General features: G+C 26.3%; 1 protein-coding gene across 1 annotated transcript; it reads right to left on the bottom strand.

Moving 5' to 3' along the window:
* Nucleotides 1–4273: 4273 nt before the first annotated feature.
* Nucleotides 4274–4905, bottom strand: LOC148191503 (uncharacterized). Its single transcript, XM_088101151.1, has one exon. It carries the CDS (start codon nt 4822–4824, stop codon nt 4435–4437), a length of 390 nt encoding a protein of 129 aa, XP_087957277.1. The 5' UTR covers nt 4825–4905; the 3' UTR covers nt 4274–4434.
* Between the last annotated feature and the right edge of the window lie 6524 nt (nt 4906–11429).

Here is an 11429-nt window from a genome sequence, read left to right as displayed (position 1 = left end):
ATCGATGCAGTTTGAAGACTCGAGTATAGACACATCGAGCCTAAGGGGCTAGTGTACCATATATGTATGAGGACATCCCGACTACCTAGGTCTATATGTACTTGAACCTTATGATATGAACATGAAATGTAATAGCTTAGCCAACTACATATCGACTAACCAAAAATATTTCTTCACACGTCCGAACACATCTCAACCACCCATACATAAATATACTTAGCACGAATAGTCTGATCCAACATCATAATGGCTTGGCCAAATACATGTCGGTTATTAACTCCTGGGCAAGCGCACCCAAATGTTCAAGTAATAAAACATTGTAAGACCAAGTATTGATTCTCAGGAAAGTCGTGTAATACTATAGAATTGTACAATTAGTAACTCATATAGACTAAAGAATGTAAAATTATGTGCAACAAAATAAAAGAACAAAGAATTAAAGGCAGACTTTGATAGTTTGAGACACTTAGAAAAGGGGAAAGGTAAAAAATGGAATGGAATGACATGCTAAAGGCAAAATTCACTGGCTTCACTGTCATATATTCACTAAAACATCTCTTCTCCATCTAATACTAAAATCAACCCACTAAAACACTCAAACTCTAATCCCTTAGGTGAAGAGCCTAAGTTTTATCATTAAGAATCAGTCCATTGGATAAATAGCAAGCAAACTCGCGTTAAGATTTAGAAGACCTGTGAATAATCATATCATATGCTTTAAGTACAGACAAAAACATTATACTAAAGATTGTCATATTAAAGAGACATGTCTATTTCAAGTGTGAAAAGTATAATTACAATATTTCTAATTAACGAGAGAATTAACACAAATTTACCATTCTTCTCAATAAAAGTTATATTTAATAAACAATTTTTTATATTAGTCATCCTAAAATTTATTGATATATTTAGTATTGAAAAATCTAAAATACCTTCAAACATTTATTATTTGAACATTAATATTAATGACACAAAAATTCAACACTCATATCCACATAAACTATTTCCCTTCTTAAACTAATTCTAACACGCAATTTGTTAAGATTATGGGTAATTTTCTTTTTCTCTAAACACACGCGATGGTAATGACAAATGATAAACACTGTAGAGTTAATCATAACACTTTTGTATGAATCATAAAAATAGCATCATACCATCGTCAAAAGTTACCATTGATTATATGCAAATGAAAATTAAAATCATCAATGCATGATTAAACCACTGGATATTTTCCATCCTAATGTAAAAGAAGAGAGTCACGCTAACTACAAATTTTAACACGTACCTAAAAATGCTTATACTGGCATCAAATTTTTAAATATAAGGAAAAAAATTTATAATTAAGAACAAAGGGAGTAATGTTGGTTTGAGGTGAAAACATTATTCTGATTAATTGTTGCAAAATAGTCATAAAGCAGTGACGCATGTGCTGACGATAATTTTTTTCATTTTCCATATTTTTTAATCTCTGCTTACAGTATTGTACTATTGTATTGTGTAAATAATAATATACTCAGATCATTGGATTGTATTACAAAAATTAATAAATTCGTTTCTGGCAGCGTCTTTGAGAAATAATTATGGAGGTAGGCTGTGTTTGTAACATACAAACTCATATTTAGTGTGTATTGAACACTACCTCTCAATAAGTTTCATTTTTTTTTATTTTGTGACATATGGACACTGATAAGGGCGGAGAATGATCTCCGGTACAAGAGACACGAAGTGCAAGGGGCACAAACAAAGAGCGATTTCTGGCAGGCTTTCAGTAGAAGGAATACATGAATGAATCGAACATACATCGGAATGAGAGGATCTAGAGACGGTATAGGTATGAGACTATACAGTTGAAGGATAACTTAAAGGGATTGATTTGACTACTCATATCACCAAAATGCATTTGTTTTTCGGTAGTCTAACCCATAAAAACTCCATGGTTAAACGTGCTTAGCCTGAATTAATTTAGTTAATAAAATTTATTTTAAATTTTATTAGTTAACTTGAAATTTATAATATTTTTTAAAACATTAATTAGATTTGACTTGACTTAATTTTATAGCTTAAATTCAAAACATGCATATAAAACATATTTTCTTAGAAGATATATACCAAATATTTCATTGAATTTAATGCAATTATTTGAAATCTCCTATTTTTCCAAGAAATTTACTCTGAGAAAATAAGTTAATGGAATGTTGATTTTTCACTTGAATCATCTCATCTATATAGATATTATGGAATAACCTTGGTATTATTTTTCTAAATGAAAGAATTGTGTTATTCCTATATAATTTACCATTGCAAGATACAAAAGAAACCTACAAAAATATAAAATAAGATAAATATTATTGATCATTGATTGGTTGAATTGAACTAACAAATGTCGTCACCGAAACTGAACTCGAGGAAATTAAAATAAATAACATGAAAAAATACGAAAAAATAGCAAAAAAAAAAAGAAAACTCCTGTTATAAAGATTAAAAAGCACTGTACAAATAATATTTATATCAAATTATTAATATTTGCTTACTTAATATCATTCAATGCAGAGTATAAAAGATTTTTTTTCCAAATTTTATCAATAAAAATAAAAATATGTATTTTATTTTTCTTTAATAAAATCAGTGAATATTTAAAACTGTTCGAAAGGTCAATATTTAAAATTGTTCGAAAGACAACCTTTTAGTCTAGAATCAATTCGAAAGTCCGTCATCAATCCGTTTAATGTAAAAGATAAAAAATTAAAAAATGTGATATTAAAACTTTTGATAATAGAAAAAAAATAATAGAAAGATCATTCCACCAACTTGCAAGTGTTACAATAGGTCAAACAGAAAATCCATTTTAAACTAATAACGCAAACTCATGGAACTTATTTTTAACTGATCAATATTAAGCATGACTTAAACAACCGGATTAGCCTTTTTATCACCCTTGATTCTTATCAAATGTTGTGTATTTTTACTATTTGTCTATTATAGCATATAGTCACCACGTTTCTTTTTAATATCTGCCATTTGTCTATTATAGCATAGTCACCACATTTTTTTTAATATCTGACATTTGTCTATTATAGCATAGTCACCGCATTTCCTTTTAATATCTGACAGTAATTATCAAAATCATGAGTTGATTTTAACTAAAAATATTAATAAAAATAGGTTATTGTTTTACTTATGTGTTCAATGTGACAGAGGGCATAAGAAGACAGCATTTGGCTTTATTGCAATTTTAAAATTAAGAGCCATGTTTCTTCCAATATGTTATTCTCCATGGTCAAAGAGAATAATAACTTGAACAACACATATCACATATCACATTCCACCATTTATTTATTTTTTGAAGAATAATAATATACACCTTAACGACACCAGTTGTGAAACATTGATTGTTGCAACAATGATGATCTGGAGGCAATATTCATTCACATCAAAATTTCCAAAATTGGAATGCAGTTATTGTCTTTTGTAATTTTGTGTATATAAAATAAACACCACAGAGAAATTAAAGTGGTAATTATAATTAAGGTGCTACAAAAATGTTTTAAAACAATCATAGTTTAGTTTTGGTAATATCCCAGGTTGTGGAAGTCAATCTCCTTTAATCCGTGCAAAATAAGGTTTTTAACCACATTGCATACCAATACTAACAAAAATTGAATATTTAAATACAAAACAGTTTTTTCATTTCATTTTTTATTTAAACATTTCATACATATATTTCCCTTGGTTCATGCAAGTAAATAAGAATATCTTAAAATCCCATTATATATGTATATAAAAATATGTGATGGATTTTTCGTAATTGTAGCAAATGGAAGTAAAATGTCAATACGTGTAGAGGAAGCAACAAATGAATTAAAACCTTAATATTAAATAAGAACTGAAAATAAGATTAAATTTTAGACGTATTACTTGCAGAAACAGATGCATTTATTATTATTAATTACCAACATAACTCATTGGAATGGAACTCATCTTTTTCATTTCTTACATTTTTTCACGGTAGTAACATTCTTCAATCAGCATTAGTGTTCTTCAGATCTTAGAAACTGTAAGGAATAAAGCTCCAAAACCTGAACTCCGTAATCATCTCTGAGAGATAAATATCAAGCCAAAGAGACATATCCACACCAAGATCATGTAAACGAAGGTGAACATGATCACATGAGGGAACCCAATTGTTTTTATTCTCTTTATGTAATTTTTTTCACAATTTCTCAAAAATTAAACCAATAACTGAAAAGGTGAAAAGGGGAAAGAAGAAGAAGAAGAAAGGAGAATTTTTTTTTTCAAGAATAATACAAATGGAAGGATACAAATACAAGGAACTTGGGTTTCCTTATAGTTTATCTTCCAATATACATACACATATGATAAAAGAAATTAGAGAGAAAGTTTAAAAGGAAAATAAAAAGAAAAAAGAAAAAAACTTTACATGAAGAAGATTCGAGAGCGATCTGGTCCAAGACGAGAAGGGTAGGTAGACAAGTTAAGCCCAACGGGAATCGCAAAAGTGCTTTCGATGAAAAGACGTTGCTGAAAGATTTCAATGGTGGACCCAGCTTCGACAAGATCCTTAACAAGGTTTCGGTAGTGTTCCTTCAGCCTCTTCAACATGCGAACGTATTGTAACTTGAGCCACCTTAAACGTATCTTTCGAAACATCTTAAGGAGCCCGAAAATTCGGCGGCGCGGCTTCTTAGCGCCCAGCCGCACCGTCTGCACCTTCCGCCGGCGGAGCCGGGAGAGCCTGCGGCGGGGCTGCCACGGCAACGAGGAAGGGTGGTGATCGACGGCCATGGGAATGGTAAGAGCCAGCATGAAGAAGAGAGCTTGAGAAAACACAAAAGGGCTACGTTTGAGTTTTTTAGAATGGTGTTTGTTTGTTGCTTATAAATGGAATGGGATGGAAAGCATAAAATTTGTAATAAGTTGTGATGTGAGTGACATTGATAGACACGAGAGTTGACTTAAAATAATAGCAACGCATATTTGGGGAAACGCGAGTTTTTCATCAAACTGCTGCTTTTGTTAGTTCAATAGGTTATGGTTTTGGAGTAAAATAAAGAAAACAATTAAAAAATAAATAAAATATATATAAAAATAACGCATTTTGCTTGTAAGAAAAATGGAAATATCTCAGTAAAAAGAATATTAATCACAAAATTTTAAATCAGTATGCATGCATTTTCCTTCAAAACAGCATTATCATTTTCTGTTGTAACATTTTCTTAGTTTAGTTATTTTAGTGTACGTTTTGGGAGAAGATCGAGGTTGATGATTGATTGTAAGTTTAATAATGAAATAAAGTAATGGAGGTCTTTAATATAAGGAATTATAATATTAAGTGTGGCATCAGCGAATAATAATGGCCAGCAGGAATCGCCATGTTGCTATAAACAAAAAATGATCAAAAATTAATTAATTTGTGGTATTTTAAGATTAGGACATAAGATGATAATTTATAATAATATAGTTATAAATATACCTTGGTATTGCATGGGCTGGTAGAAGTCATTTTCAAAGATCCCATAATTGATATTTTTTTTTAATCATACATAAGCCAATAGATATTATTAATTACATCAAACACAGCTTTACTTACGTAACTGTTTAAAAATAAATATAAGATGAGCATGTTTTATGAAGTGATTATTATTTTTAACAAATGCTATTAAAAACTTAACTGGAAATAAAACAAAGGTGAAAAAATGAGTGATAATGAGGAACCAAAGGCATTAAAGAGGTGCATGTTTAAGCAATCGGCTGTGATGTTTGAGTATGATTTGAAGGAAGATGATCTTAAAAGGGATTTGCTTGTGAAGGTAGTATTACTGATTTTGGAGGGTAGGCATGGCAGCAGCAGAGAAAGGTGTTGGCCTTCTGGGTTTGGAATTTGGAGTACAGTCCACATGGCCACTGTTTTTCTTGCGTGTAACAGTTTGCATAAACACAAGCAGGTGGCGTGCATGCCCTTCTCACATATCAATGGATGTGGCTTCCCACGCACAACATTTTTTCTTTTTTCATCTTAATTCTGTTGAAAACATTTATTCTATTAAATCTTAAAAACATTTTTTTTTTGTCTGTTTATTCTTATTTTATATTTTGTTATTGATGAGATGATGTCATTTTTTTTATCTCTAACTTACCAATTTTTTTTAACTATTGTTTTTTTATCAACTTGTTTTTAGAGAAGAATATCAATCACGTGTTAGCAGTAAAATTAAAAGACAGAATGTTTAGAATAAAATAGAAAATATTTTTTAACACTTAATAAAATAATTTTTTGGAATAAACACTTAATTAAAGATACTTCTTGAAGTTTAACTAAAACTGGTTTTTTAAATAATATCAATATCAAAATAAAATATATTAATTTTTATTATAATAAAATATAATTAAAGTTATTATTCATTTATGGTTTAAATATATTTTTAGTCCCTAAACTATTGGTCGTTTTTTGGTTTTCGTCCTCTCTCAAAATAAGGTACAATTTGGTTCTCATTCTTTTCGAAACTCTAGTTTTAATTCTCCAAACTTTGGTTTTAGTCCTTGAAAACTACCACATTTTTAACAGTGTTAGTTTTCGAGGACTAAAACCCAAAATTTTGAAAAGAATGAGGACCAAATTGTACCTTATTTTGAAAGGGACGAAAATGAGAAACGACCAATAGTTTAGGGACTAAAAACATATTTAACCCTTCATTTATTAATATTATGTCATGTGATCAATTGGATTTTATTTCTTAAAATGTATCCTAAACATTTGAGGGATAAATTTTCATTAAACATGTTAAAAAAATAATTTAATTGTTTTTCTTTAGATATATGAAAAATGATTTTTGTGAAAATGATATCGGTAAGAAATTAAATAAAAAGAAAAGTTGTTGTGGAATTATAATTACTTTGAAGAAATATTAGAAGAATTAATAAAAAACTTCGAAGTTGTTAAAAATTAGAAAGTCTGAGCCTTCAGAATCAACTTCTCTATTTATCTACATTATTATTACTACACTTTCCTCTTCTTCAATTGATGAAGACGACTCAAATATAAAGCTTTCCCATATTCATATTGAAAGAAAGAAAAAAAAATAAATGAGAACTTTTAGAAAAAATAAAAGATAAATCCTAATTAATTTAATAAGTTGATCTAGGTTGTCTCTTTAGAAGAAGAAAAAAATACTATTGAAAAAAAATATATGATCAAACCATAAAGAAAATCTTAAGTACATGTCACATTTATAAGCTTGAAGAGGTAAAATTTAGAATAAGTAAAGAATAAACTTTTCTGAATATATTTATAAATATTTTTTAAAAGATACTTGACTTCATTTTTGTTTAAAATATTTTTCCTTAACCTAAATAAAAAGAGTTTTACATTTTTTTAAAGAAAGTGATACATTTAACAAAAACAAGCAAATAAATTTTAAAAATATATCCAACTACATTTTTGAGATAACAGAAACATATAATTAGTGAAATTCAAGTAGTTAGTAAGATTTTCGTTTTACTTTCTCAAGTATTAAATATAAATCCTCATGTAATTCAACAAAAGAAAATCCTTAATTCCTTTTAATGTATAAAAAGAAGTTTGCACAAAATTAAACCTGTAGCGTTATTTAACAAAATCATGTAATATTTTATTTACATCTTAAATAATTACATTATTTCATCTTTATACTCTAAATGAATATGTTAGATGTAAGATTCTGTTAAATCAAAATAATATATATATATATATATATATATATATAATAATATATATATATATATATATATATAATATATATAATATATATATATATATATATATATATATATATATATATATATATATAAATTAGACTAAAATTGTAAATTATAGAAAATTGAGTGAGAGAAATAAGAGACAAAATTTTTAGATAAGTATATAAAAGGAAAACATAAATTACTATGTCCTTAACTCAATTATATTATTTATAATATGTTTAATGCATTTGGCGCTTAATTACATAATATATTTTTATTTCAACTTTAATTGCCTGTTTTATGAATAGTTTGTGTTTTTTAACAAAGATAAAAAAATGTAATTTTGTTAAGTATAATGGTTATATTTATTAAAAACAATAATTTTGTAATAGGGTTAACACAACTACAGTGTTTATGTATATATAAATGTTTATTGATAAAAAAAACATCATGTATTTTGTTTTGTTCCTACATATAATAACTCTTGCTTATTTGGTTAATGTATCAAAGATGGTCTATTATAAAGAACAGAACAAAGTTGTTGCAGGTCTATACAAAATAATAAGAAAAAAGAAATGCTTATAACTGTACTAGAGATTGTCTTTTACTAGGGTTCTCACTGGAACAACTTATTTTATAACTGCACTATAGATAGATTGTCTTCTTTTATAACAGCAAAAATTAAGTGATTGTCGGATCTTCATAAAATAAAAGATAATGATATTTTGACATCTCTTTTATGACATTTAAACATTATTTATGTGTTATTCTATGATAGGTTTATGTTTTTGTTTATGATTATTATTATTGATTGTGAAGTAATTTTGGATCAATTATATAATGACACGTAAATGATATTAAAATATTGTCAAAAAAATATTTTCAAAGATATCATGCTTCTATTCTCCATAATTATTTTGTATCTCACTCTTTAAAAATTTTTCATTTTTTTTTCAATTTGATGTTTGTGATGCTAATGAATTTTCATTATTGAGGTTACGTGAAATTAAACTCAAACTTTACTATAATTCGTCGTATCTAACATAGACTTAAATAATTGGTTCATGTAAATATATTTATATTATTATTTTGATTTCCAAAAACAAATCCATACATTTTCTTTCTAATTTCAATTTTTTTATTTTAATTTATATACCAAATATTATTTTCTTTTTTTAAATACATTAGAGTGAACCATGAAATAAAAATAATCTTCTGGCAGTTGAGTTGGGCCAAATTGCAATTGTTGTTTCTTCCTGCACCCCGTTATGTATCATGAAATGGTAATAGGGTTACTCCCTACACCACTCCACTTTGCTCCCTGCACCATCACATTTTTTTTTTAAATTTCAAAACTATTCTATATATTTTAAAATATTCTACACTCCCACAAACTTTTTTTCTTCAACGGATGTCAACATTCGTTGAAGAAAAAATTCTTCAACGGATGTCAACAGTTGAAGAAAAAATTCTTCAACGAATGTGCCACATTTGTTGAGTTTTTTTTTTGAGTTTTTTAATTTATTGTATTTTAAATTAATATATAAATATTATTTAATTGTTTTAAAATTATTACTTAATTATTTATAAATTAATTTTATTTCATAAAATAATTATTATTAATTTAATTTATGTATTATTATTTAAATAATAATTAAAATATTTTTTTAAATATATTAAAACGGATGTGGCGACATCTGTTGAATTTTTTTTTTTAGTTTTTAATTTTTTAATTTTTTGTATTTTAAATTAATATTAAATATTATTTAATTATTTTAAAATTATTATTTAATTATTTATAAATTAATTTTATTTTATTTAATAAAATAATAATTATTAATTCTAATTTATGTATTATTATTTAAATAATAATTAAAATTTTTGTTATAATCTACTAAACGGATGTGTCATATCCGGCGACATTCGTTGAATTAGTTTTTTTTTTTAGTTTTTAGTTTTTTAATTTTTTATATTTTGAATTAATATATAAATATTATTTAATATTTTTTAAATTATTACTTAATTATTTATAAATTAATTTTATTTTATTCAATAAAATTATTATTATTAATTTAATTTATATATTATTATTTAAATAATAAATAAAATATTTTTTCAAAATCTATTAAACGAATGTGGTCATATCCGTCACATCCGTTGAAGTTTTTTTTAAAATAAAAATAATAAACTAAAATATATAATATGTAAACAGATGTCAACTTCCGTTCACGGATAACAACATCCGTTGAAGGTGAAACAGATATTGACATTCGTTTTATAGCAAAGACAAATTAAGTATGGGGTGGTGCAGGGAGCGATTAGTGGTGGTGGAAGGAACAACTCTCAAATGATAATTTTACTTTCTCTTTTCTATCCTGCATCCAGATATCTCTTCGATGACGCACCTCTCCCTTCAAATACATTTCAGATCGTGTATTTTTAAGTTAAGTATAAAATATTTTTAACTTATAAATGAATTTAATTTTTTTTTTTATAAATCTTTATGGCAAAACTCTTATTGTTCCTGTTCTTAGTGAATTGTGAAGGCTGAACTCCTTAATCAAAATTATAAAAAAAAGAAGGATAAAAAGGGAAAATAAGTTTATAAAAAGTGGATCACACAAACATTCAGATATAAAATAAATTAAAAATATAAAAAAGATTTATTTTTTATTTATGTTCATTCTTATATTAAAAGTCTGATTTTTTAAGTTAATATCACCAATATAAACTCAATTAATTATTTTTATTAATTTTCATAATTATATTATAAAGTGTTTTATATCTTGATTAAATTTGGATAAATAGTGGATTCTTATAAGTATTTTAATTTTATTTTAATAATTTTAATTTTATTAGTTTTTTTGAATTTCTGTTAATGGTTGTAACAATTAAATACGTATTTCGTTTTTATTAATTGTCACGCGTGGTTATTAAAAAAATAATTAACTTTAAGATATAATTAAAATATAAAAAGTGATTAACTATTTAAATTTACATAACATAATTTAACATTAATTGCATATTAGCATTAATTTTTTCTCTAATAGACAAATGTAACAACTACCAAAAATTAAGCATGGATTCAAATACTTGACTATTAATAAGATTTAGCTCAAATTTTGTAGTCTCACTTTAGACTAAATAGAGTCAAACTCATATCAGGTAAAGTCCAATCAAGTTCACCTCAAGTTAAGTAAAGTGAAGTCTACTTGTGTCAAATAGAATCAACTCCACCTTAGGTCAATTTGAGTGGAGTGAAAGCGAGTCAAACTTACATTGGGCTTATTTGAATTGGACCCACCTTAAGCTAAGTTGGATTAGGTCTTTGTGTTGTTGAGTCGAGTCAAATTCACATCAAACCAAGTTAAATCAAACTCATGTCAAGTTCAAATAGAGTCATAACTGCATAATTGAATCGAGTTGGGTACGTGTCAAGCCAAATTTAAATTTGTCCATGTTAATTTTAGTTGAGACAAGATCAAATCCAAGTCGAATAGTATCTGATTAGACCAAATCATTTATAGGTTGGATAGACTTAGTTAAACAAATTAGGTTCAACCCTAACCTTCCAATTAAATTGCAAATAATAAATATTTATTACAGACCAATTTATATTTATATAAAATATTTTTCAAAAACTTGTCCATATTTATTACTTTAAAGGTGAGGTATGTATTAATTGGTTATAAATT

The sequence above is a fragment of the Vigna umbellata genome, chromosome 11 (assembly GCF_029865625.1).
Source record: "Vigna umbellata cultivar VRB3 chromosome 11, Vumbellata_1.0, whole genome shotgun sequence".
NCBI lineage: Eukaryota > Viridiplantae > Streptophyta > Magnoliopsida > Fabales > Fabaceae > Vigna > Vigna umbellata.
This window is presented reverse-complemented; position numbering and strand designations above follow the sequence as displayed.

Bases quoted from the DNA above. Each gene is read 5' to 3' on its own strand.
- LOC148191503 (XM_088101151.1), bottom strand. From the start codon at position 4,824: ATGCTGGCTCTTACCATTCCCATGGCCGTCGATCACCACCCTTCCTCG.